Source organism: Zootoca vivipara, chromosome 12 (genome assembly GCF_965207765.1).
Source record: "Zootoca vivipara chromosome 12, rZooViv2.hap1.1, whole genome shotgun sequence".
In the NCBI taxonomy this organism is placed as follows: Eukaryota; Metazoa; Chordata; class Lepidosauria; order Squamata; family Lacertidae; genus Zootoca; species Zootoca vivipara.
The window spans coordinates 50,736,197-50,763,390 of NC_142595.1; the positions used below are offsets into that span (position 1 = coordinate 50,736,197).

Sequence of the window (27,194 nt, forward strand, 5' to 3'; positions counted from 1 at the left end):
GCCTGTCCACCCCCTCCAAGTCTTCACCTCATCCCCATGTTAGGACACAAGACTGCTGGGATTTGTGCTTTGACCATCTCAGAGATTGGGAACCTTTTCCAGGCCGAGGGCCACATTTGCTTTTGGGCAACCTTTCGAGGGCCACGTGGCAGAGGAAAGCGGGGCCAGAGGCAAAAAGTGAGCAGATTTTTGCCTGTGTCCGCCAGGATAAGTTCCAGCCACGAAGAAGCCCAGGTTAAATACCCCTTTGCCCTTTCACAACACCTGACCAACTCCATTAAAGATAGAAGTTGAATATGCATAAAATGCAATGTTTGTATTCGTTTGGAAACATTTTGCAAAGAGAAGTTTTCATTAGGCAGCCAGGTGGTTTAACTGCAGCAAAGAAAAGGGTGGATAGTTCTTGGACATTATTAAGGGACTTACAAGAAGACTAGACCACATTTCCAGCTTGTTTAAGAGTAATAAGTTGCTTTGTATTTTGCAACATTTATTTTGTAACTTGTTTAAGACTGTTTGAATACGAGAATGGTTGTGCAATATCAGGTCTCTTTGGCAATACTGAATACAAAAATTAGGAGAACTTCATGCTAAAAGGCCGATGAATTTTCATGAGGCCTGGCACCCAAAACACGAGTCAAACGGAGGCCCGCTTTTGTCCAAAACATCCATGTTTATTATGTACAAAAAATATCAATTCCCAGCAACACAAAGACAATTAATAATAAAAAATATGCACACAACCTTGATGAGTCATAGTGCTTTAAATAAGGCCACATTTTAAAAATCTAGGAATACCTCCTTTCCGGAAGACCGGCAATATTTTCCCTCCCCTTTTCCCATGCAATTAAAAGCAAGTATTTAAAATCTATTAAAAGCAAGCAAATATCTCCAAGTATAGAAAAGTTTCCGACACACGATTTAGGGGGCGTTTACTGGGAAGTTTTTAGTGGTGGGATAAAGTGAAGGGTTGAAATTAACAGGCCCCAAATTAGAATGCCCATTAATATCGGTAATAGGAAAGAGGCAAACAGGTTGTTTTCCAAAGGGCTCTCTGGCTTGAACGAGAGTATCGTATCTTTGTAGGTTGGGGGTCAAATGTTTTCACCAGAACTGTAGCAAATGTACAAGGGGGGGGGTGTATCTCTGTGTGTGTGATTGGAAGTATTCGCACCAATGATTTTCGCAGCAAAGCAAACCTTCACACTTGCCTCTAATGCCACACGAAGCAATTAGGGTCTAATCCTGCCACCCTGAACACTTCCCACCATGCTGAACAGCCTTCCTAATATAAACCATTTCTACTCGCCCCAAAGTGAATGTTCTATATACTTACACACAGTTACAGATACCACTGGGGGTTCTCCAGGAGGGCTCCATTCATTCCTCCCCGCCCCCCAAAAATATAAATGCTTGTACAACAGATGGGTGTAAACACCCCAAGGAGAAGCGAGCCATTGTTTTGAAGCTCAATTTGCTGGTGTTAAAGGACAACACAGTTAAGTGCAGAATTCTCCAGTCTTCCCAGTTCAGGAGCTGCTTTCAAACAAACTTAAGGGAACCGGGTCTTGTGTGTTTTAGGTCTGTCGCAACTATACGTGTCCCTGAGTGATATTTTAAAAAATTATATTAATTTGGGAGTCTGCAGGGGTGGTAGGTGGAGAAGAGAGCTCAATTAACAAATTATCTGTGTCCGTCCCCCCTCAATCCAATAAGTCGGCGTGGAAGTGTTGTGTTGGGTGTGTTTACACCATCTTACATTAATCACTTATGATCATTCCTATCCGTTAGCAAAAGAATTACACGGGGAAATTGCAAGCTAAAAAATAGTATTATTTAGTAAAAAGCTGGTGTGAAATGAGTGAAACATTTAAAAACGCCTCTCTCGGGTGGGGGGAAGGAATTTCTTGAGGTCGTCCCAAAGAGTTCAGGGTGGTCCTTCCCTCCCACGCCTCTGGGGTAGGGGCAGGGGGGGGGCAGTCCAGCGGTATTCTAGGCGTGGGGATAGGGTGAGGCAACTGTCAATCAGGAGCACTTTAGACATATTCTTTGGAGCTGGGAGGTTTGGAGATGGGTTTCCCCTGAGGGTACTGGCGCCCCCTGTAGGCGGTCTTCCCCGGGCAGGAGCAGGAGAGGAGCCCGCCCCCTAAGAGGAGCAAGGCAGCGCCGGCCCAGCCGATGAAAATGGCGTATCCGAATTCGTACCTGCAAGGAGGAGAAAGGTGAATCGTAAAGATGCTCCACTGGGCCAGTTTAGGCACACATTTCTAAAGCAGTTGCGCAGTCCAGTTGGTCCCTCGGTTCTCAAACACCTTGGGACTCGAACAACTTGGAACCCAAACGCTGCAAACCCGGAAGGAAGTGTTCCAGTTTGCGAACGTTTTTCGGAAGCCGAACGTGCTCCGTTTTGAGTGTGACGCTCCCGATTTGAGTGTTACACTGAGCATAGCTGCCAAGTCTCCCGTTTTCCCCGGGAAATCCCCGTTTTCCCAGCTGTTCCTAGCTGAAAAAACTGATTTTTTTGTTTTTCCCCGGTTTATTCTGGCGCGGCGGCCATTTTGGAACTGGGCGGAGCATGCTCAGAAGCGACTTTTGATGCTGCTCTGCCCAGTTCCAAAATGGCTGCTGTGCGACTTCTGGCGCGGCGGCCATTTTGGGACTGGGAAAAGCAGCATCAAAAGTCACTTCTGAGCATGCTCCGCCCAGTTCCAAAATGGCCGCCGCGCTACTTCCGGTCTGCTATTTCCGGCCCGGTCCCTTATTTCTCTGACAGCAACTTGGCAGCTATGACACTGAGCTCTGTCTGTTTTTGCTATGGATTTTGCGTTTTTGTTTTCGCGGCCTTTTTCTTTTGTTTTCGGCAACCAGTTCGGCTACTGATGGATTGATTGTGTGACTGCATCACATTGCTTATTGCTTTCATTTTAGGGATCCATGGTCTCGTTAGATAGTAAAATTCAGGTGAAATTGCGGTTTTAAGGGATCGTTTTTAAAAGTCTGGAGCGGATTAATCCATTTTGCATTACTTTCTTTGGGAAAGCGTGCCTTGGTTTTGGAACGCGCTTTGCTTTTGGAACGGACGTCCGGAACGGACGTCCGGAACGGATTAAGTTTGAGAAACAAGGTACCACTGTAAAAGGTAAAGGTAAAGGGACCCCTGACCATTAGGTCCAGTCATGACCGACTCTGGGGTTGCGCGCTCATCTCGCATTATTGGCCGAGGGAGCCGGCGTATAGCTTCCAGGTCATGTGGCCAGCATGACAAAGCCACTTCTGGCAAACCAGAGCAGCACACGGAAACGCCGTTTACCTTCCCACCGGAGCGGTACCTATTTATCTACTTGCATTTTGACGTGCTTTCGAACTGCTAGGTTGGCAGGAGCTGGGATCAAGCAACGGGAGCTCACCCCGTCACAGGGATTCGAACCGCCGACCTTCTGATCAGCAAGCCCTAGGCTCAGTCCATCTAGGCTAGCATCCTGTTCTCACGGTGGCCTAGCAGATGCCCGTCATGGGAAAAACCTGCAAGCAGGATTCGAACACAAGAGCCCTCTCTCCCCGTCCTGTGGCTCCCAACAGCATTTACTGCCCCCAGAGCACAGCTATCTTGGAAACCCAGCCAAATGGGCGGGGTAGAATAAATTATTATTATTATTACTAATAGCCACTGATAGCCCTCTCCTCCGCCATGAATTTGCCCAACCCTCTTTTAAAGTCATCCAAGTTGGTGGCCGTCGCTGCCTCCAGTGGCAGGGAGTTCCGCAGCTTAACTCTGAGCGAAGGAGGGCTTTCTTTCATCGGCCCCAAACCTTCCCACATCCAGCTTCATTCGTTACCCCTACAAGTTCCAGCGTTACGGGGGGGGAGGGGAGCTTCTCCCTGCAACGCTTTCTTCCAGCAACGGGAGCCTGTGCTGTTAAGAATGTATGAGCATAAGAAGAAGAGTTGGCTGGATCTGGCCATCAACCTGGATAGCTCAGCTGGTTAAGAGCACGGCGCTAATTCAAGAAATCTTTAATAAAAAATACTTTTATAAAAAAAAGAGCACGGCGCTGATAACGCCAAGGTTGCAGGTTCGACCCCCGTATGGGACAGCTGAATAATAATAATAATAATAATAATAATAATAATGCATTGCAGGGGGTTGGGCTAGATGACTCTGGGAATCCCGTCCAATTCTACGATTCTACTGGAAAGGGGGGGGAGAGTTGCTTTTTGTGCTTGAATCCTGCTTGCATGTTTTCCACTGGGGCATCTAGTTGGGCACAGTGAGAACAGGATGCTGAACTAGGGTGGACAAAAAAACCAACGATTTTTTTTACAAAAAAAAACAACGGATTTTTTACTTATTTAACTCGGATTTTTAAAATAAAATGCTTTCAGAGGAAAAATCTTTCTAAAGAGAGTTTTCTATTTAAGTTACATTATAGCCCAAGAGGAGGCAGTGCAAGACAGGAGTGCCTGGCGTGCTCTGGTCCATGGGGTCACAAAGAGTCGGACACGACTAAACGACTAAACAACAACAATAGCCCAAGGGCTATGCATAAGGAAATAAGGATTTGTTTAAAGTTTTTCATGTGTGCTAAAACTCAGACTAAGTTCCTTTTGGGGGGGGAAAATCATTTAACCACATTGGTTAACAAACACGGATACATATGCTATAATGCTATTGTTTTAGTTAAATAAATTGTTTAAATTGTTATTAAGGAAATGATTCTTTTTCTCCTTCCAATAAAGAAATACATTGCAATGCGGTTGAAGCAAAATTCCAAGTATGGTTGATAACTTGGCCAATAAATTATTCTATTCTATTCTATTGTCCAAATATAAACAATAACAATTTTCTGTCTATGTATTTCTGATAGTATAACGAAATCGGTACTGTAATTACAGATATAACTGTAAAAACTACTTTGAGAATTTATTCTTCCAAAAATGAAACCTCCATTTGGTTGTAAATATTAAGAGGACGCCTGCAAGGTTGAACCTTTCTGTAAAGAAAAAAATGATTTAAATCAAGTCTTACTGACTAGTGATTTAAATCGGGATTAATATCGATTTGATTTAAATCAAATCCACCCTGTGCTGGACTATTTAGCACAAGGCGGTGGGGCAAGGTTTTGATGAGGTGAAGCAATCAGAGAAGCCCAGACCTTGTGGGGTTTGGAGGCCTACAAGCCCCGAAGGAGGCGGCCTCTGCCAATTCATTCCTTTCCCCCTATCCTACTTCAGCCGGAAAACTCACTTTGCATTTGTCGGCACCGAAATGCTGTAGAAATCCCTCACGGTCTGGTGGCCGATCCACGAGCAAGCAACAAGTGCACACAGCCCTGGGGGGGAAAAAGAGGGAGAGAGAGAGGGGAGGGGTGGGAGAAAATAGTTTATATAACAGCTTCTTTCTCCTCTATGGTGTTCAAGGAACAGCCTGGAAAACTCTCGGTCCCATGTTCAACTTTGACATGCTTAAAAAGGAAGCCCTTTCAGTTCGAAACCCATCATCTGTTATGGATGCTTTTAAGTCGGGATTCCCGCATCACAGGCGGGGTTGGACTAGATGACCCTCGGGTCCCTTCCAACCCTACAATTCTACGATTCCTTTGCTAGTTCAAGTTCATAAGAACATGAGAGAGGCCTGCTAGATCAGGCCAATTGCCCATCCGGTCCAGCTTGTGGGTTTTCCAGAGGTCTATTATGGAAAACCCACAAGCAGGATTCGAACGCAAGAGCCCTCTCCCCTCCTGCTGTTTCCAGAAAGCAGCATCATTTCCTCTGACTGTGCAGGTAGGGCACAGCCATCCTGGCTAGTAGCCATCGATCACCCTCTCCTCCTCCATGAATTTGCCCAGTCCTCTTTTAAACCCATTTAAGTTGGTGGCCACCCCTGCCTCCTGTGGCAGGGAGTTCCGCAGTTTAACTACATGCTGCACATGCAAGTTCGTCCAAATGACCCTCGGAAGTTTTATCCCCTCCCCCCCAGCATTCAGGATGTTACATGTTGCTGTCCTGAAGTTACAAAAAAAGAGAGATATTTACGACTTTATAGACTCTTTGAACCCTTTATGCTCAAAGATCCTAATTATTTGCGGGGGGGACGGACGGACCTCAAGTGTGTGCATGTCTTCTTATGCCCCATTCATTATCACAAAGTAGAAGCCACTTTAAACAGTCATGGCTTCCCCCAAAAGAACCCAGCGACATGTAGTTTGTTAAGGGTGCTGAGATTTGCCTCGTAGAGCTACAGTTCCCAGAGTCAGGCCACTTTGGGAACTGTTCTATTCTGCCTTGGCCTGACCCCACGTGGAGTCCTGTGTCCAGTTCTGGGCTCCCCAGTTTAAGGAGGCGGTTGACAAGCTGGAACATGTGCCGAGGAAGGCGACCAACATGATCAAGGGTCTGGAAACCAAGCCTTATAAGGAACGGTGGAGGGAGTTGGGCAAGAGATACGATAGCCATCTTCAAATATCTGAAGGGCCGTCACCCGGGAGATGGAGCAAGCTTGTTTCCTGTTGCTCCAGGGGTTTAGGAACGGGTGGCGCTGTGGTCTAAACCACGGAGCCTCTTGGGCTTGCTGATCGGAAGGTCGGCAGTTCGAATCCCCGCGACAGGGCGAGCTCCCGCTGCTCTGTCCCAGTTCCTTCCAACCTAGCAGTTCGAAAGTGCGCCAGTGCAAGTAGATAAATAGGAAGGTAAACGGCGTTTCCGTGCGCTCTGGTTTCCATCACAGTGACCCATTGCGCCAGAAGCGGTTTAGTCATGCTGGCCGCATGACTCAGAAGTCTGTCTGCGGACAAACGCTGGCTGCCTCGGCCTGAAAGCGAGATGAGCGCCACAACCCCAGAGTTGCCTTTGACTGGACTTAACCGTCCAGGGGTCCTTTACCTTTTACCTTTAGGATCTGAACCAGTGCAAGAAAGGAGATTCTGTCTAAACATTAGGAAGAGCTTTCTGAGCTGTTCACAGCTTTGGAACAGACTATGTAGGGCTACCTTTGAAGGTGACCCGGAAACTACAGCTAACCCAGAATGCGGCAGCTAGACTGGTGACTGGGAGCGGCCGCCGAGACCACATAACACCGGTCTTGAAATATCTACATTGGCTCCCAGTACGTTTCCAAGCACAATTCAAAGTGTTGGTGCTGACCTTTAAAGCCCTAAACGGCCTCGGTCCAGTATACCTGAAGGAGCGTCTCCTCCCCCATCGTTCTGCCCAGACACTGAGGTCCAGTGCCAAGGGCCTTCTGGCGGTTCCCTCGCTACGAGAAGCCAAGTTACAGGGAACCAGGCAGAGGGCCTTCTCGGTAGTGGCACCCGCCCTGTGGAACGCCCTCCCAACAGATGTCAAAGAGGAAAACAACCAGACCTTTAGAAGGCATCTGAAGGCAGCCCTGTTTAGGGAAGCTTTTAATGTTTGACGGATTTCTGTATTTTAATGTTTTGTTGGAAGCCGCCCAGAGAGTGGCTGGGGGAACCCGGCCAGATGGGCGGGGTATAAATAAATTATTATTATTATTATTATTATTATTATTATTATTATTATTCCCTCGGAAGGCTCTCTGTCGGAGGTTTTTAAACAGGGTTCAGGGGGCCACCTCTCTGAGATTCCTTAGCTGCAATTCCTGCATTGCATGGGCTTGGACTAAATGACCCTCGGGCCTTCCTTCCCGCTGCGCAATTCTACGAAAAACATCACCAGCGACTAAGCCAGCTAAACCCAACACCCCTTTGCCATATTCCGCCAGCTGCCAAATCCTGAACAGCTCTAGAAAGGATCGCGTAGCCTCTTCTGAACAAAAGAGGAGCGATGCCACAGGTTCATCGCTGTCAGAAATTACAAATCGGCCAGGCTCCAGGTGTGTTTTGCAACTGGCGTGGGTTCCAATTGCAACTGCCTGGAGATCTCTGGGCGCCAGGTTGGCGACAGACATCTCTGCCTGGCTGGCCCCTCCAGCTTTCTTAAGCAGGTGAGCAGCTTGTTCATTTTGTTTATATCCCACCTTTTTCCTCCAATGAGCACATGGTCCGTCCATCCCCCCTCCCACTCAGTTAATCCCCACAACAACCCTGCGAGGTAGGTGAAGAGGCTGCAACTGACTCCAAGGTCACCCAGTGGAGATTTGAACCCTGATCTCCCGGGTCCAAGTCCGACGCCCTCACCACTACACCCCACTGCCTTCCCAGAGTCCTTCTGCTATGGGAAAGCTGTATAAATTAACTAGACCAGGGGTCCCCAAACTAAGGCCCGGGGGCCAGATGCGGCCCAATCACCGTCTAAATCCGGCCCGCGGACAGTCCGGGAATCAGCATGTTTTTACATGAGTAGAATGTGTCCTTTTATTTAAAATGCATCTCTGGGTTATTTGTGGGGCCTGCCTGGTCTTTTTACATGAGTCAAATGTGTCCTTTTATTTAAAATGCATCTCTGGGTTATTTGTGGGCCATAGGAATTCGCTCATATATTTTTTTCCAAAATATAGTCCGGTCCCCCACAAGGTCTGAGGGACAGTGGACCAGCCCCTTGCTGAAAAGGTTTGCTGACCCCTGAACTAGACAAAGAAATATGCGGAAAGCAAAAATACCACTTAAGAGAAAAATTTGAAACATTTCCTCTGAAGCTCGCATTTGTTTTATTCCAGGTGGTTTTATTTGATGTTTTAATGTGTTGTAAACCACCTGGAGATGCTTTCTTTAAAATATGAAGTGTGTAAGAATGAAATTAATAGTAATAATGAGACATTTCATTTTAAGGGGGCTAGACATTCCATTGTGGGGCCCCCTAACCCAGGTTCGAGGTGCCATTGGGTGATAAGCGTATATATCTGAGTTTCTAACGCTGATTCCTAGCGCCGCTTGCTGCCGCCCTCCCTCGAGATGGGCACGGTATTCCCTCCTGTATGACAACACTGCTGCTTCTGCACCGCCAAAACAAACAGCCTCTCCCCATTCCACAGATCCAATTTGCGGCCTCCCTTCAATAGATGCTTTCCCTGTGGGAACGGCAAGAGCGGCTCCAGAGCTGAACCCGCCTTTTCACCAGGCTAACTGATGCTTTACCTGAAGCTACCTTGGAAGGTGACCCGGAAACTACAACTAATCCAGAATGCGGCAGCTAGACTGGTGACTGGGAGCGGCCGCCGAGACCACATAACACTGGTCCTAAAAGACCGGCATTGGCTCCCAGGACGTTTCCGAGCACAATTCAAAGTGTTGGCGTTGACCTTTAAAGCCTTAAGCCAGGCACCCCCAAACTTTGGACCTCCAGATGTTTTGGACTACAATTCCCATCTTCCCCGACCACTGGTCCTGTTAGCTAGGGATCATGGGAGTTGTAGACCAAAACATCTGGAGGGCCGCAGTTTGGGGATGCCTGCCCTCTGCCTCAGTCCAGTATACCTGAAGGAGCGTCTCCACCCCCATTGTCCAGCCTGGACACGGAGGTCCAGCTCCGAGGGCCTTCTGGCAGTTCCCTCCCTGCAAGAAGTGAGGTTGCAGGGAACCAGGCAGAGGGCCTTCTCGGTGGTGGCACCCTCCTATCACATGTCAAGGAAATAAACAACTATTTGACCTTAAGAAGACATCTGAAGGCAGCCCTGTTTAGGTAAGTTTTTAATGTTTGACATTTTATCGTATTTTTAATATTCCATTGGAAGCCGCCCAGAGTGGCTGGGGAAACCCAGCCAGATGGGCGGGGTATAAATAATAAAATTATTGTTATTATTATTAGCAGAGCAGATGCCTTGCACAGAGAAGGCTTCGGGGTCAATTCCCTGATGGTACCTCTGAGCAGGCCCCGAGTACGAAACCCTCTAGAGCAGCCGCCACTTGGCGTGGATAAGACTGAGCTGGATGGGACAGCAGCCTGTCGCTCTGGCGCTCTGGAACCCCAAACAGAACCTCTCCTGCCTCAAACTATGGAACATAAAGAGAGCTGTAAGGGAACTCCCAAGAGTCACAGAGTCCAGCTTCCTGGGCCGTTTGAATTAACAAGCTCATTGCGGGCAGCATTCATAGCGCAAACGGCAATTTGCAAGGCGGGTTTTATGACTGGGACGGCAGCCGATTGAAGCAGTTAGCTAATGCACAGGAAAAGGATGCAATGAGGCGAGGGATCTTCGAGCAGGCATGGGTTCCAGTCTGTGCAAAACTCTCACTACCAAAAAAAAATCAGTTAGGAGTCTGCTTGGGATGGAGACTCATGAGTAACAGAATGACAGTCGTACCTCGGAAGTCAAACGGAATCCGTTCCGGAAGTCCGTTCGACTTCCAAAACGTTTGGAAACCAAGGTGCGGCTTCCGATGGGCCGCAGGAAGCATCTGCAGCAATTGGAAGCCGCGTCGGACGCTTGAGTTCCAAAGAACATTCGCAAACCCGAACACTCACTTCCGGGTTTGCGGCGTTTGGGAGCCAAAACGTTTCGACCATAGCTGCCAAGTTCCGGCCCGAGAAATAAGGGACTGGACCGGAAGTAGCAGACCGGAAGTAGCTCTGTCGCCATGTTGGAACTTCGCGGAGCATGCTCAGAAGCGACTTTTGATGCTGCTCTGCCCTGTTCCAAAATGGCCGCCGCACCAGAAGTCGCGCTGCGGCCATTTTGGAACTGGGCAAAGCAGCATCAAAAGTCGCTTCTGAGCATGCTCCGCCCAGTTCCAAAAAGGCCGCAGCGCCAGAATAAACCGGGGGAAAAACAAAAAAATCCGTTTTTTCGGCTGGGGGCAGCTGGAAAAATGGGGGTTACCCGGGGAATACGGGAGACTTGGCAGCTATGGTTCCGACTCGTAAGGCGTTTGACTTCCAAGGTATGACCGTATGTCTTTCCAGGGAAATTAACTTGAGAACATTGCAAGGCCTGAAAACCACCCAGCAGGACCCAGAATGGAGTCCAGTTCTGGTCGCCTCACCTCAGAAAGGATACTGTAGAGTTCGAGAAGGTTCCGGAAAGGAAACCAAAATGATCTAAGGATAGGGACTCGTTTATGAGGAAAGGATGCTGTGTTTGGGTCTTTTGAGCTTAGCGAAAAAGCACCCCGCCCAAACTCAGCCCTCCAGGTGTTTTGGGACTACAACTCCCATCACCCCTAGCTAACAGGACCAGTGGTCAAGGATGATGGGAATTGTAGTCTCGAAACACCTGGAGGGCCAAGTTTGGGGGTGCCTGCCCTAGAGAAAGTGTCTCGTATAGCACCAGAACTCGTGGAAATGGGGTGAAGATGCTTTTGGGGCTGGCTGAAAAGGGCCCCCTCCATACTGACCCAGCGGCCATTGTTCTTCCGAGGCTCACCTAGCAGAAAACGGGCCTTTCCTTGGCCGACTCACCTGCAACCATGAAGATGATGCCTCCCGTCATGGCAATCCGAGCCTTCGTCACCTTGTCTTCGCTCCCGCAATTGGTGCATTTCATGCCCATGGTGGAGACCCCCACGGCGATCACCCCCAGCACAAGGGAGACCACCATCAGCGCCCGGGTGGCTTGGCGAGAGGCTGCAAAGATAAAGGGGGGAGATTCAGAAAACGAAAGGGCAAGGCTTCTCTGCAATAAGGCTACAGTTTACGGTTTCCTAAAAGCCTGGCAACGGATTTCAAGTTCATTTTTTAATCTGTCCAGGGTCTATTTGCTTGCTTTTTAAAGGTACCAATTTAATTTACAGCAAACGCTTTAATTTCTCTCTCCTTTAAGTACCGGTGCACAAATATTTCACTATTTAAAAAAAAGAAAAACAACTGGGTCGCATCGCAAACATTTGCCGTTTTCAAAATAGAGACTTTTGGGGATGTGTGACGCACTGGGGCTCCGTCGATTTCCGGAGCGAAAACTTAGCTGGAGACAGTAGAGCAAATAGGTTAGAAACCACAAATTTATTCTGATTAATAATACTGGCAGTCTTCACTGGCTGACTTATAAATTACTAAATGTGTTAACACGAATAGAAGTTAAGGACAATGCAGCTGTTGTATAAGGAATCGTTATTACAATTGGGACGTAGTGGGATTAAATAAGGGCTTGGGAGCAGAATTAAATTAAAAGTTCGAACCTTCAATTCTAGCACGCGGGGGGGCACTTAAATTATGCAATTGGGTATTTCACTGATTGATATTGGAATTGATATTATAATTTGGTATTGATACAATGAGGCATATATTGGCTTATTGTTGCTGAAAACTAATAAAAACTATTTATTTATTTTATTTTTAAAAACCTACAAATTAAAAAGGTGTGGCTCTTTTGTTTCAGGGCTGAAATGGCACCAGTAGTGAGGGTGCACACATCAAGTGTCTTTTTATGAGGACAGAAGCAAAGCCTTGAAACATGGGGATCTCCTCCCCCCCCCCCAAAAAAATATTCCCACTCGGCTGCTTTAATCTGCAGAACTGAAACTTCCACAGGGGCAACATAATCCACACTTGCAAGAAATCCATCTTTAAGTGTGGCAGCACCTGCCCTCGAACTCGGGTCCCGCTTGTGGGTTTTCCATAGCCATCCGGATGGCCGCTGTGGGAACCGGATTCCGGGCTAGGTGGGCCCTTGGCAGAGTTCTTCAGATCATAGCTGAAAAATGCAGGATCAGCAGCGGCGCGGCACCGGAAGTCGCTTCTACGCATGGGGCATGCGTAGAAGCGACTTCCGGTGCTGCTCTGCCCGATTTCCGGTGCCCAGACATGGGCAGATCCCCCCCCATCGCCAGCCCCCCAGTGGCCGCGGAGCCAGCAGGGGAAGGGGAAGGCCGCAGGAAGCGGCGCCTCAAAGGTGGGCGGGGGGGGAGAGAAACGGCCGTGCGAGGAGGCGGTGCCACGCCGCCACCCCTGCAGTTAGCGGGAAATGGCCGGTGGGCCTCCTGCCATCGCTGCCCCCCACGGCGGAGCGCCAGTGAAAGCAGGAATGGCCTCTGAGCCTGCCATATCTCAATGGGAGCAGGCAGCGGCCGCAGGACTTGCCGCCACAGCCAAAACCCCCACACACACACCCCAGGGCCGCAAAACTGCCCTGTTAGAAAGGGGGAGACCAGAAGAGTCTCTCACCGCAGCCGCCACCCTTGAGCGGCACCTGAAATGGAGCCTCCCTGGCAGGTAGGAAATCCGGGATTTTTTTTTTTTCCTATTCGGGATAACAGCGGGAAATGGATTAAAATCCGGGGGTTTCCTGCGAAAAACGGGAGACTTGGCAGCTATGCTTCAGATGTTCTTAAGCCCCACTGATCCTCTGTCGGAGAGGATAAATGGCAGCCCAGCCCTTTTCCTGCTACCGTTTGAATATTTGAAACCGGAGAGCCCTTCCCCAGGTAAATACCAGGCGTGCAAGTTTCAAGAAGTTAAACAAAGCAACGAAACGCCTTTGCAGCAATTTAAAGGCATGACTCCGGTCTGTGAGTCACCGCGGGGCACTTTCCCGCTTCCTGTCCCAGAGCCAGGAAGCTGTCCGCATACCTCCCAGGGTCAGCAACGTCTAATCTTGCCCCTTCCTGAAATTTATTCATTGGCGCGTGCTATTCTTTTTGCAAATCTACCAAAGAATAAAATTAAGGAGATGCTCGGGGGGCAGTGGTGTAGCATGGGCTGTGGGTGCCCGGGGCAAGGAGGAGTGCGGGAAACAGACGGAGCACGTATGCACATTTGACCCAGGAGATCGCAGCCGCAGAGATGAGAAAAGAAGAGGTCACTTCCTGGTTGGCGCCGTGGAGAAGCCATTTTCGACAGAGCCCAGCGACGGAAGCGAGCCAATGTATCGAGGCCGCACCGGGCATCAAAATTTTGTGCCGCTAAGAATTTGCCACCCCCGTGCCCCCCATGCTACGCCACTGCTCAGTGGGCGTGAGACAAAAAATGGGGGTCAAGGAGGGTCAGTTGGGGGAGTGAAAAATGTCCCTATTTTTCATCGGAGGAATGTTGTAAGCTATACAGACACAACCTGCTTCCAGTCTTTAATTTTGCCCTGAATCCCAATGAAAGACTTTACTGTTTGCTAAACCCAATGACTGGTTCCTGGCTGAGGGCATGGAGGATTCGGAGGTTGACGACAGTGCAAGGTTCCTAGGGGTCACGAACCCTCTACCGGGGTTAAAGTACTGGAGGGAGGGGGGGCAGACTGACCCGGACCACCCTTCCACAAACCTGATGCCCCCCCCAGCTGCTTCAGACTGCAACTCCCAGCAGCCGCTGGGGGGCAGTCAGGCCCCGATTTCAGTTCCCGCCTTTGGCTTCCTGCCAAGGAACAGCCTGGCCAGGTTCAAAAAAAGAGAAAGGGATTCAAAGTCTAAGAGAGCCGTTTACTAGCAGGACCTATAAAGCCACACCTTGTTTAATGCTTCAAGCTTTCGTAAAGGTGGGAGTCGCAGCAGGACTCCTGGGTTCATGGAGAGAGCCCCAAGGAGCAATCGAGGGCCTCCGCCCGCCTGCCTGCCTGTCACCAGTGGCGACACAGTGGGGGGGCGGTGGGCTCCCGGTGGCACATCTCTGGGGGTGATGAGGCAGCGCCCCGCCACTGCAGCGCAAGCAGCCATCACGGCGCCGTCCCACCAGATGTCAAAGAGAAAAACAACTACCAGACTTTTAGAAGACATCTGAAGGCAGCCCTGTTTAGGGAAGCTTTTAATGCTTAATAGATTATAGTCCCATGGACTGCAAGAAGATCAAACCTCTCCATTCTGAAGGAAATCAGCCCTGAGTGCTCACTGGAAGGACAGATCGTGAAGCTGAGGCTCCAATACTTTGGCCGCCTCATGAGAAGAGAAGAATCCTTGGAAAAGACCCTGATGTTGGGAAAGATGGAGGGCACAAGGAGAAGGGGACGACAGAGGACGAGATGGTTGGACAGTGTTCTCGAAGCTACGAACATGAGTTTGACCAAACTGCGGGAGGCAGTGCAAGACAGGAGTGCCTGGCGTGCTATGGTCCATGGGGTCACGAAGAGTCGGACACGACTAAACGACTAAACAACAAAGATCATTGTATTTTAATATTCTGTTGGAAGCTGCCCAGAGTGGCTGGGGAAACGCAGCTATAAATAAATTTATTATTATTATTATTATTATTATTATTATTATTATTATTATTCAGGAACTTCTTTTGTAATAAGATAGCTACTTTGAGATCTTGTATAGAATGTCCTGGGAGATTGAAGTGTTCCCCTACTGGTTTCTCTGTCTTGTGATTCCTGATGTCAGATTTATGTTCATTTATCCTTTGGCGTAGGGTTTGGCCTGTTTGTCCAATATAGAGAGCCGAAGGGCACTGTTGACATTTGATGGCATACACAATGTTAGAAGATGAGCAATTGAATAGTCCTGAGATGGTATGTTGGATGTTGTTGGGGCCAGTGATGGTGTTGTCCGGGTGTATGTGGCAGCAAAGTTGGCATGTGGGTTTATTGCAGGCTCTGGTACCAGTGTCCATGTTAAGTCTGGTGGTTGTATTATTGCGGTTTACCTTATTCAATCGATGTCCATGTAATTTATTATACAAAGGTTCCACCACACGAGCAGTCAGGGTTCGCACGGGGGAACATCGTTCCCACATACGAAATGCCATTATGGAGGCACCTTTGGTCGGACATTTTATTTCCCATAAACATTTGGACACAAATTTATTATTTACAGTATTATGGGTAAATCAAAAGAAATTCGGGATTAGGCAAGATTTTGAACGGCGGCTACGTTAACAAGAAACACGTTTCATTTTTCTGTTCAAATCAATTCATCCGGGGGGGTGGGGTGGCTAAATTCTGAAGTTGGCTTTAATTGTTTCACTTAAAAATTGCTGCACGCATCATTTGTTGTATGTTTAAATCATTTAACACTATTCCTCCATATATTTGTTTTTCATGGGTCTACTTTGTAGACCATACTGATCCTTTAAGTATATCATTACTGTACTGGAAAGAACTGGGGCTTACTTCCTATGTCCTATGCAATTGTGTTGCAAGCATCAGCAGCTACACAATCTAGTGAGCAGTGATCCTTAGCATGAATCCTACTTACATATTCTGTTGAAAAATATTGGGTATGTGCCTTTTTGTATATATTTTGTTTTGTGTATTCTGCTTTATTATACAAAGTGTATGGAGGCTCCAATACTTTGGCCACCTCATGAGAAGAGAAGAATCCTTGGAAAAGACCCTGATGTTGGGAAAGATGGAGGGCACAAGGAGAAGGGGACGGCAGAGGACGAGATGGTGGGACAGTGTTCTCGAAGCTACCAACATGAGTTTGACCAAACTGCGGGAGGCAGTGCAAGGCAGGAGTTCCTGGCGTTCTCTGGTCCATGGGGTCACGAGGAGTCGGACACGACTAAACGACTAAGCAACAAAAAACGGAGGTAGCTCAGTTCGGCTCTCATTCATCGGTTGTACGCCTTGTATAGTGGAACCTCGGTTTATAAACACCTCGGTTTACGAATTTTCGGTTTACGAACGCCGCAGACCAATCTGGAACGGATTAATTCACCCATGCTTCGGGTTAAGTACGCTTCAGGTTGAGTACTCCGCGGACCCGTCTGGAACGGATTAATCCACTTTCCATTACTTTCAATGGGAAAGTTTGCTTCAGTATATGAACGCTTCAGTACTGTATCTTATTTCCAGCTGGTGAAGACTATTACGAAACAGTAGTTTCGTTCCAGAGACGCTGTCCCTTTGAGGCGCCTTCCGTTGTAAGTTTCGAAAGACTATTGTGAGACTGGCCTTAGATATCTGTTCCGAACACACAGCTAAACAGTCCTCGCTCCCACTCTGTTATACTGTATGTATGAACTTTGATTGGCTTATTCCTACAATTTGAATCATAGAATCATAGAGTTGGAAGAGACCCCAACTTGCCAATATTTGCAATTTTAAGCCGTCGCCTGGAAGAGTTTATTCCCGACCCTTTCCAGTGGTCCTTGTCTTTGCAACGTAGAAATTGTAGCCAGACCCATTTAGAATCATAGAATCATAGAGTTGGAAGAGACCCCAAGGGCCATCCAGTCCAACCCCCTGCCGAGCAGGAAACACCATCAAAGCATTCCTGACATATGCCTGTCAAGCCTCCGCTTAAAGACCTCCAAAGAAGGAGACTCCACCACACTCCTTGGCAGCAAATCCCACTGCTGAACAGCTCTTACTGTCAGGAAGTTCTTCCTAATGTTGAGGTGGAATCTTCTTTCTTGAATGGTATCATTAGTCTATTATATATTCTCTACTAACTATCAGCCTGCGTGTTGTGTTTGTATTGTTGTGATGGATGAAGGATTCAGAGCAAGATGGTTTGAGGCTATAATGCCAATTCTGGCCCGAATGCACTGGCTGCCGGTTCTGGGCCCAAAGCAAAATGCTGGTTTTGATGTATAAAGCCTTAACCACCTCTCCCCCATATTAATCAACCCAGATTTCCTTCTGAAGTCCTCCCTCGTGTACCCACCCCCTCCATAATAATAATGTTTTTTTAAAAATATTATTTATACCCGACCCATCTGGCTGGGTTTCCCCAGCCGCTCTGGGCAGCTCCCAACAGTATATGAAAAACATGATAAAACATCAGACATTCAAAACTTCCCTAAACAGGGCTGCCTTCAGATGTCTTCTAAAAGTCAGATACAGTAGTTGCTTATTTCCTTGACATCTGATGCGAGGGCGTTCCACAGGGCCGGCGCCACCACCGAGAAGGCCCTCTGCCTAGTTCCCTGTAACCTCATTTCTCGCAGGGAGGGAACCGCCAGAAGGCCCTCAGAGGGGGACCTCAGTGTCTGGGCTGGACGATGGAGGTGGAGACGCTCCTTCATGGGAGATCTGGAGGGTGGCGCCACAAGAATGGGCCTTTTCGCTGGTGGCTCCCTGCTTAAGGATCTCCCTCCCCTTTTAAGCTTTTTTGCTTAAAATATTCTAAGTTGCTCTGAGTTGCCAGAAGAGGGCAACCAAAATGGTCAAAGGCCTGGAAACGATGCCTTATGAGGAACGGCTTAGGGAGCTGGGTATATTTAGCCTGGAGAAGAGAAGGTTAAGGGGTGATATGATAGCCATGTTCAAATATATGAAAGGATGTCATATGGAGGAGGGAGAAAGATTGTTTTCTGCTGCTCCAGAGAAGCGGACACAGAGCAATGGATTCAAACTTCAAGAAAGAAGATTCCACCTAAACATTAGGAAGAACTTCCTGACAGTAAGAGCTGTTCGGCAGTGGAATTTGCTACCAAGGAGTGTGGTGGAGTCTCCTTCTTTGGAGGTCTTTAAGTAGAGGCTTGACAGCCATATGTCAAGAATGCTTTGATGGTGTTTCCTGCTTGGCAGGGGGTTGGACTGGATGGCCCTTGTGGTCTCTTCCAACTCTATGATTCTATGATTCTATGCCATGTCAAAACAAGGGGGGGGGAAACGGCCAATTGATTTAATGTACGAAAATAACAGGGGTTTGCAAAGTTTAGGTGCTGCAGAGCCGATTCCTTCTGACTGAGATGAGTGTTATGTTGCACCCATAACAGTGCTGGTTTTCAACTGCACTGCCATTTCGGTCCTTCTCTAGGGCAAATGGAGGCGGTGGAAGACAGAGAGAGAGAGGAGAGAGAGAGAGAACAGGAAGACTTGGAGAATTTGAGTGTTTTGGAAACGGACTTGCACTTTCATGGCAAAGCTGATATAGGGATTGATCGGAATCCAGCTCGGCTTTGCCGCACCCTTTCCCTTTCTTCTCTCCTGCCTCCCCCCCACCCGCCGGACGAGAGGAGGTGACATCACCCCTCCCTCAGGACAGGTGCGCACGCAGACCTGCCCAGGTGCCTCGGACAACGACGACACACACACACACACCAGCCAACCAGCAGGCGAAACAAAGGGTTTCATTGAAACCGGCGCAGGTGGACAGAGTTCAGGGAAAGGGGTGGGGTGGAGTGGGCAGGAGCTAGCGGCTAAAGCAGGCCTTCTCCGGGGAGGGGGGAAGGCTAGGCCTGGAACCAGGAACTCTGGCTGTTGTTACTTCACTGGGGGAGTCCCTTCTGCCTCCCCCAAAAGCCAAGCCAAGTTTATTGCTCTTGGCCCCCTTCTTCTGAATCCCAGTTGCTGGGAACCACAGGAGGGGAGAACGCTATTGAGCTCAGATCCTGCTTGTGGGTTGCCCAATGGTGGGCGGGGGCCATGCTTGGCCACTGGGAGAACAGGATGGGGCCCTGTTTGGCCTGGTCCAGCTATAGGGCACCCCTAAAGTAAATACCTCCCTGCAGACAGGAACCTCTAATCCTGTCTCCTCAACTTTTTCTGCCTAACTGCACACCCAAGTTGTGTTAGACCCCACAATCCTCTTCAACGTTCCCCGCCGATCAACTGGGAAAACTTTTCCTCACGGATCTAGTTCTCAAGGCTTCCTTTCTGGAAAATCTGGGGTTTCCAAGTCCTCTACCTTACGCAAAGGGGTCTGTGAAATGGGCACAAAAATCAGCAGCCTCCCCCGGGATGGAGATGTAGCCAGTTACAAAACAGATTTCTGCTGCCACCACTTCTTCCTGTGACCCCTGCGGTTGTGTGAGCAACGCAAGTTTGTTTTCTCAAACAATGAAGGGCGATAAGATTATCAGGCACCCTTGGCGCTGAGATCTGGTTTTATAAACAGAGGCCGGCGCAACTCAGGTATAGAGAGAGAGAAGCCAAAGCAGATCGCCCTGGTTGTGGAACCCACTGGATCCCAATTCCCAGGGATGATGTCATAAGCCACACCCAAAACCTGGCGCCCTCCAGGAGCTTGGGGCTACAATTCCCAAGCATTGCCTTTTTTGGGGGGGGGGAGATGTGAACTGTAGCCCAAAACTTCCCAGGTCAAAGGGGCTTCAAATCTAGAATCCTGGTTTATAGAGCCTTCCTCTAAACCAGGGGTGGCCAACTCCCAAGAGACTGTGATCTACTCAGAGTTAAAAACTGGCAGGGATCTACCCCCTTTTTGGGGGTTCAGGTCAAAGTTGTTGAGCTTTTTTTTAGGAAGGAGGAAGGCCTTGGGGGGGTGGGGGTCAAAGTTTTTGAGGGGTGATATGATAGCCATGTTCAAATATATAAAAGGATGTCATATAGAGGAGGGAGAAAGGTTGTTTTCTGCTGCTCCAGAGAAGCAGACACGGAGCAATGGATTCAAACTACAAGAAAGAAGATTCCACCTAAACATTAGGAAGAACTTCCTGACAGTAAGAGCTGTTTGGCAGTGGAATTTGCTGCCAAGGAGTGTGGTGGAGTCTCCTTCTTTGGAGGTCTTTAAGCAGAGGCTTGACAGGCATATGTCAAGAATGCTTTGGTGGTGTTTCCTGCTTGGCAGGGGGTTGGACTGGATGGCCCTTGTGGTCTCTTCCAACTCTATGATTCTATGAGCTTTTTCAGGGAGGAGGTAAAATGCTGAGCTTTTTTTAGGGGAGCCACAGTTGTTCAGCTTCTTTGGGGGGGAGCCAATTATCTACCAGTGATCTACCGCAGACGTCCAGTGATCTAACTGTAGATCACGATCTACCTGTTGGACATGCCTGCTCTAAACTAACCAGGCCAGCTTCCTTCTTATACATAAGAAGAAGTCCGGTCTGGAAGGTGGCAACACGAGAACGGGGCCTTTTCTGTGGTGGCTCCCAATTTATGGGATTCTCTCCCCAGGGATGCTCACCTGGCGCCTTCATTATACACCTTTAGCCGCCGGGCAAAAACGTTCCCCTTCAACCAGGCCTTGGGCTGATCGGCATCCGATGTCCTTTTAAATTTGTTTGGGGGGGGGTGTTATTGGGTTGCCTTCTTTCTGGTTTCTATTATGCATTTTGTGTTTTCTTTATATTGTAATGTTATGTTGTGAACCGCCTTGAGATCTACGAGCATAAGGCGGCATGCAAATTTAATAAATAATAATTTTAAAAAATCAGAGGAGCCATGCTGGATTTTTGGCCCATGATGGGAAAGCCTCTGGCAGAATCTGAGCACAAGAGCCCTCTCCTCATTGGCTACTGGGAGCTGGAATCCTGAAATATCTGGAGGGTCACAGGTCCATCAGCCTTGCCCTAAAGATCCCGGTTGCCTCCAACACCTGCTTCCTCAACATAATAGAAGGCATAGAATAATAGAATCATAGAGTTGGAAGAGACCCCAAGGGCCATCCAGTCCAACCCCCTGCCAAGCAGAAAACACCATCAAAGCATTCCTGACAGATGGCTGTCAAGCCTCTGCTTAAAGACCTCCAAAGAAGGAGACTCCACCACACTCCTTGGTAGCAAATTCCACTGCCGAACAGCTCTTACTGTCAGGAAGTTCTTCCTAATGTTTAGGTGGAATCTTCTTTCTTGTAGTTTGAATCCATTGCTCCGTGTCCGCTTCTCTGGAGCAGCAGAAAACAACCTTTCTCCCTCCTCTATATGACATCCTTTTATATATTTGAACATGGCTATCATATCACCCCTTAACCTTCTCTTCTCCAGGCTAAACATGCCCAGCTCCCTAAGCCGTTCCTCATAAGGCATTGTTTCCAGGCCTTTGACCATTTTGGTTGCCCTCCTCTGGACACGTTCCAGCTTGTCAGTATCCTTCTTGAACCGTGGTGCCCAGAACTGGACACAGTACTCCAGGTGAGGTCTGACCAGAGCAGAATACAGTGGTACTATTACTTCCCTAGATCTAGATGCTATACTCCTATTGATGCAGCCCAGAATTGCATTGGCTTTTTTAGCTGCTGCATCACACTGCTGACTCATGTTAGGCCTGGCATTGCTGGTCCTACCTGCGAAGACCCAAAACCATTGTCTTTCCTATTGCGGGGCGTGTAATGGGCGTTCGAAGTTAGCCAGGCGCGTTTTCACCTGGCTACGAGCCACTTGCGACCAAGTGAAGGTGCGATCCTGAGGTCTCTACCATCCAGGGATGCTTCCATCTGGACTGTTTCTACACACTAGCAACACATCCTCCGTCATATTTTATCTGCCCAATCCGAACGGGTTTCAGGAACCAAAAGCCGTACAGTATTGATAAATATGATTTTTGAGCTTTCTGACCCCAAAATGGCAACTGGACACTCTGTTTTGGTGACTGCCACCCTGGTTTAAGGAGCCATTTTGGGGCCCAGCTTATATATGGTACCAAAGTTTCTAACTAACACTGCATGTAATGAGATGTTTCAGGTGGAATTTTTAGGAATTTGGCCAAAATGACAGCAGCGGTTAGGGATATCTCAAAGCAAAAATGTAAGGCAGAATGGAAATATGTAGAAGATTATTTAATTAAGAAAATATAAATACAAATTTGGTGATTTGCTTCGATTGAAACTCATACAGAAAATATCTAAATTTCTCTTTGTGTTTTCTCAAGTTTTCAATGAATGGACTGGGGATAAATAAGGCAGATAAAAATACCTATACTAGATAATCATGTTAGAAAGTTACAGGTATGTTGAAGTAATCAAGATAAGATAAAGCAGGATAAGATAAAATTTAAAAAATGGAAAGCGATGTTTAAACAATAGGAAGTCAATTTTTTTAATTTTTCTTTTTCTGTTTTCGGTATATTTTTATCTTATCCTTTCTTTGTATCTGATTTCCTTTGTAATTTTGTATTTTTAGTTTTCCTTTGTATTGCTTTCTTTGTATTATTTCTGGATTTGTTTTTGTAATTTTTAAAGTATGCAAATAAAGATCTACATTAAAGAGAGAGGGGGGGGGAGAGAGAGAGAGAGATGTTTCAGGTGCCCAGCTTCAGATATCTACCAAGCTACCCCCTGGCTCCCTCTTCAAAAGCAACGGAGGCCACACCCTGCTCCTCTCAGTCAATTGATAGAGCATGAGACTCTTAACCTCGGGGCCGTGGGTTCGAGCCCCACGTTGGGCGAAAGATTCCTGCGCGGCACGGGGTGGACTGGATGACCCTTGGGGGGTCCCTTCCGACTCTACAGGTCTGTAATTCCATGGCAATCTTTGAACAGTAAAAGAAACAATGGTTTCACCGAAGAAGACCGGGTGCCAGTAACCATTAATTCCAAACTCAAGCACTCCTAAAGCAGTGGTACCCTCCAGGTGTTCTGGACCACGACTCCCATGAGCCTCAGCGAGCGTGTTCTGGGGGCTGATGGGAGGACGAACGTGCTGACAGGGGTTGATGGGAGTTGTGGTCCCCAGGGTAAACCAGTATGGAAGAGGCTCCCCCCAAGAACAGACAGAAACGAGATGCGCATTTGGGGTGGGGTGTGATGTTGGGGAGGGCAGTCTCTGGCAAGCAGGAGCGAACCCGGGCCAGAATGCAATCTCGACTCCGATACGGAAGCCATTTTGAGCCGGGAAATCACGCTCAGCCTTGAATCACACCGAGCTCTTGACTTCCAGCGACATGATTCAAAGCACAAGGCGTCTCTCTCACCAGAATCATTTCCCAACCAGATCATAGAATCATAGAGTTGGAAGAGACCACAAGGGCCATCCAGTCCAACCCCCTGCCAAGCAGGAAACACCATCAAAGCATTCCTCACATATGAACATCAAGCCTCCGCTTAAAGACCTCCAAAGAAGGAGACTCCACCACACTCCTTGGTAGCAAATTCCACTGCCGAACAGCTCTTACTGTCAAGCTCTTATTCCCAAGATCCCTTGGGAGAGGAGGAGGAGGAGGACCATGAAAGCCAGCAGGCGGGAGCCATTCCCCTTCCCAAATCTCTCTTTAAAAGAAAAGAAAAAACACCCTGTGTCCATACGCTGTAGCTTTAAAGCACACTCTTTCCCTCAAAGAATTCTGGGAACTGTAGTTTGCCCCTCGCAGGGTTATAATTCTCAGCGGCCCCTGAAACCACAGGGCTCAGAATTCTCTGAGGGACAGAAAGGAGATTCAAATGCGCTTTAAAGGTATTGTGGTTCAAATTTGCCCCTCGTTTATAGAATATTTCCTCGCCACCTTCAGCACTTCCTCCTTCTAAACTCCCTGCTCTGCTTCTCGGCTATAGTCACAGTCTATGCCGGATTCAGAATCTCTGCGTATATTCATTATATAATAAAACCGTAGAGTTGGATAGGACCCCCCCCCCGACGGTCATCTAGTCCAACCCCCTGCAGTGCTGGAATCTCAGCTAAAGCACCCAGGAAAGGTGGCCATTCATCCTCGCAAATGTAATATATATTATAGATTCCACGTTCTCAGAAACCTGGACTTTAAAAGCCTTGCTCTGGCTTCTGTAAGGAACGCCTCTCCCACCTAGCCTGTTTTAAATTGTAAGCGCCTCGAGGGCAGAGACCTCTCTGGTTTTGCCTATCAAATTCCAAAAGGCAGCCATGGATACTGGCCATAAAATAAATTTACCCTTTCCTGCTCCACCTCTCTTTTTTATTTCTTTAAAAACAAGGTCAAAGAGATCTGGGAGGGCCCTGAAGCGGCAGGTGGTGACAAGAGAGCTGGCCTTTGTCATTCTTCCCCCGAAGGTGTGGCTTGAGAGGAAAAAAGCCAGAAAAGTGACCCAACCAGTCCAGGTGGTTTCAGGAAGAGAATTTCGGCAGAAAAGGAGGAAATAAGTGAAGGGGAGAGTTTTGAGGTGGGCGGGTGGGTGGGTTGCTGTTTTTTATTATTAAATTAGTAGTGGAAGCAACACACCTGCAAAAAGAGGGCACACAGAAGATGGAAGAAAAAAATATTTAGTGTTGTTTCTAACACGCAATTTTAAAAAAAACCAAGATGTGTAGATCCCCACCCTCTTTCTGTTTGGAGAAGGAGGGGTGGTGCGGTCATTGTGTCCCAGTTGTCTAAACAGAGATTTAACAACTTCTTCCCCCTCGCTAACTTCCGTTTTTCCTGTCCGCCCATAATGCAGTTTGCACTGCATTTACTGCATTTAATCCCAGTTTAAGGCAAATCATAGTCCCACGGGGCTTAACGGGGTTGTAAAATCAGGTAAGGCTGAAAATCCATCCCTTCCACGAAACAGCTGGGAAAGACACACCAATTACTAATTAAGGGATTCCGAGATATAAACCGGAGGATTTGGCTGGAAGCAGGAAAATGAAAAAGTGTCTCCCGTAAATGCAAACGTGGGGGGGGGGGCACCCAAAATTGGCCTTCCTTGCTTTTCTAATCTTTACTACACATTGCAAAAGAAAGAAAGAAAGAATAAAGTTTTGGGGTCTTCTCTTAAAGCACCACTATTTACCGGCCATATAAAAGGCTTGATTTGAATCCAGAGCTTGGGCCCCAGAACCATTTTGAATGTGAAAGGAGAAATCCGTTCCTGCTTGTCAAACACAACTATAGAAAGGGCTTTTCAGAAGATGAGGCACCCACTGAGCAAATACATTTTCTTTTGTCTCCTAAATGCCTGCAAAACCCAGTCAATCTCACCACCCAAATATCCGAATTGAAGGAAAGAATTTAAAGTACAGTACTGTAGGATGCTTTTCGTCCCTCCTTGGGGATTGGGGGCTGTTTCTTTTGCTCTCGCCCACCCCCTCACCCCAAATCTTCCTTTCGCAACTAAAGACATGCAGAAAGGTCTGCATTTTTGGCTGGGGTGGGAAGAAAATTCGGGCTGCGGAAGGGGAAAGTGGGTCCGAAGAAGGAACAGAGGACTTCTGCAAATGAAGATGTGGCCATGGACCCCAAAGGGACAAAGAGGAGATGATTGGGGGTTTTGTGGCTTGGGGGGGGACACAACCCACACTCCAAATCTCTAAAGAAGGGGAGCGAGGGAAGTTTCCAGACAAGGCCAACATTATTTCTCTCTGTGTGTGTTTCTCAAGGGGAGCGGTTCCTGGCCTGGTGTACAGGTTGGGGCTCCCTGTTCCCTGAAGTGTGGGATGGAGAGACAATTTGAGTTAATCAGTAGCCAAGGGGGCAAAAGTGCAGCGAAGAATCAGGCAGGTAAAAGGCCGCTTTTTTTTTTGCAGGAGGAAAATGGATGCCTCCTGCTCCCGATCTCTCCCACCCAAGCACCGAATTCAACTTCTCAAACTGACCCGAGAGCTTGCAAAGAAGGGCAGGATATAAAAATATATAAACACAAAACACCTTCAAGGTTTGGGGAGTGGCCACAAAAATGTAATTTGCTATTCTCTTGCCCCAAAGACTTTCTTCCTCAACCTCCCAACTTGACCCCCCTGCCCCACCCTCCTTCCTGCCCTTGAAACCCCACTACAAACTCCCCTTTTCTGCCAAAGGCCAAACACTCCCCACGCCTGCCCCACAACGGCGCCCTTCCCGCTAATCTCACAACCTTGCGCTTTCTTTGTTAAGAAAGCCCCACATCCCCCCAAAAACGTATCCCTTCCCACCAGCTGCTCCTTGCCCCCCCCCAAGCTATCCCCCTCCCAAAGAAAACCCCCATCTCCCCATAGCTGTAATTTACAAACTCCTTTCCATGGTGTGACCCACGCACCCCAAAAAACACTCCCTTCCTGACAACCCCCCCCAAGAAAAAAAACACCACCTGGGTCTCTCTCCTCCCCAGTCTCACCCCCCAATTTCCTTTTGCTAACCCGCCTATTTGTAAGCAAGTCGTTTTTCACCGTGTTTTTTTTTTCATTTTAACGCCGCAAGACCCTCCCCAAGGACCTCGGGTAATAAAGAAATAACGCAACCAGCGTTGCGCAATGATTAGAGCGCGGGATCTGGGTTCGAATTCCGATCACTAGCATGAAGTGGGGGGCGATGACCGGGGGGGGGGTAGAACGATGACCGGGGAGCGGGCACCGCCCTCTCTCAGCCTCGTCTCCTTCACGGGATGGCTGTTGGGGGGGGGATGAAATGGGGAGGAGAACCGCGCGCACCGCCTGGCGCGCCTTGGAAAGAAAAGCGCATCAGGAAAGAGGGGAGAAGAGCGTTATCTTCCTCCTTTGCTATTTAATAAATATTTTTCCCCTCCAGAACAAGGTCCTGCTCTGAAGTGGAGGAGGGGAGGACCCTCCAGCTTCTCCCTTTCCAGAACCCCACACCCCGCTCCCCCCCCCCAAAAAAACAAAATGTAGTCCGCCTGGCTACTCACAGTCGAGGCTGAGCATGGACTCATAGCTCTTGCACTGCATCTGGCCCGTGCTCTGAAAGACGCACTCCATCCACAGGCCCCTGTAGAAGGCTTGCGCGGTGATGATGTTCGCCCCGGAGAAGGAGGACATTTGCCACTGGGGCATGCAGGTGGCCGCCAGCGCGGCGATCCAGCCCAGGAGCGACAACATGAAGCCCAGCAGCTGCAAGCCCGAGTTGGCCATGGCGCAGGTGGGAGAGGCGGAGAAGCGCTAGCTAGTGGAAGCCCGAGGAATCCGGCGAGAGCGAG

General features: G+C 48.3%; 1 protein-coding gene across 1 annotated transcript; it reads right to left on the bottom strand.

Annotated features, from left to right (window-relative positions):
* Positions 1-653: 653 nt before the first annotated feature.
* CLDN7 (claudin 7) lies at positions 654-27,194 on the bottom strand. The gene is made up of 4 exons (XM_035136372.3): positions 26,907-27,194; positions 11,311-11,475; positions 5,246-5,330; positions 654-2,205 (listed from the first exon to the last, which is right to left on the bottom strand). Exons 1-4 carry the CDS (start codon positions 27,127-27,129, stop codon positions 2,037-2,039), a joined length of 642 nt encoding a protein of 213 aa, XP_034992263.1. The 5' UTR covers positions 27,130-27,194; the 3' UTR covers positions 654-2,036.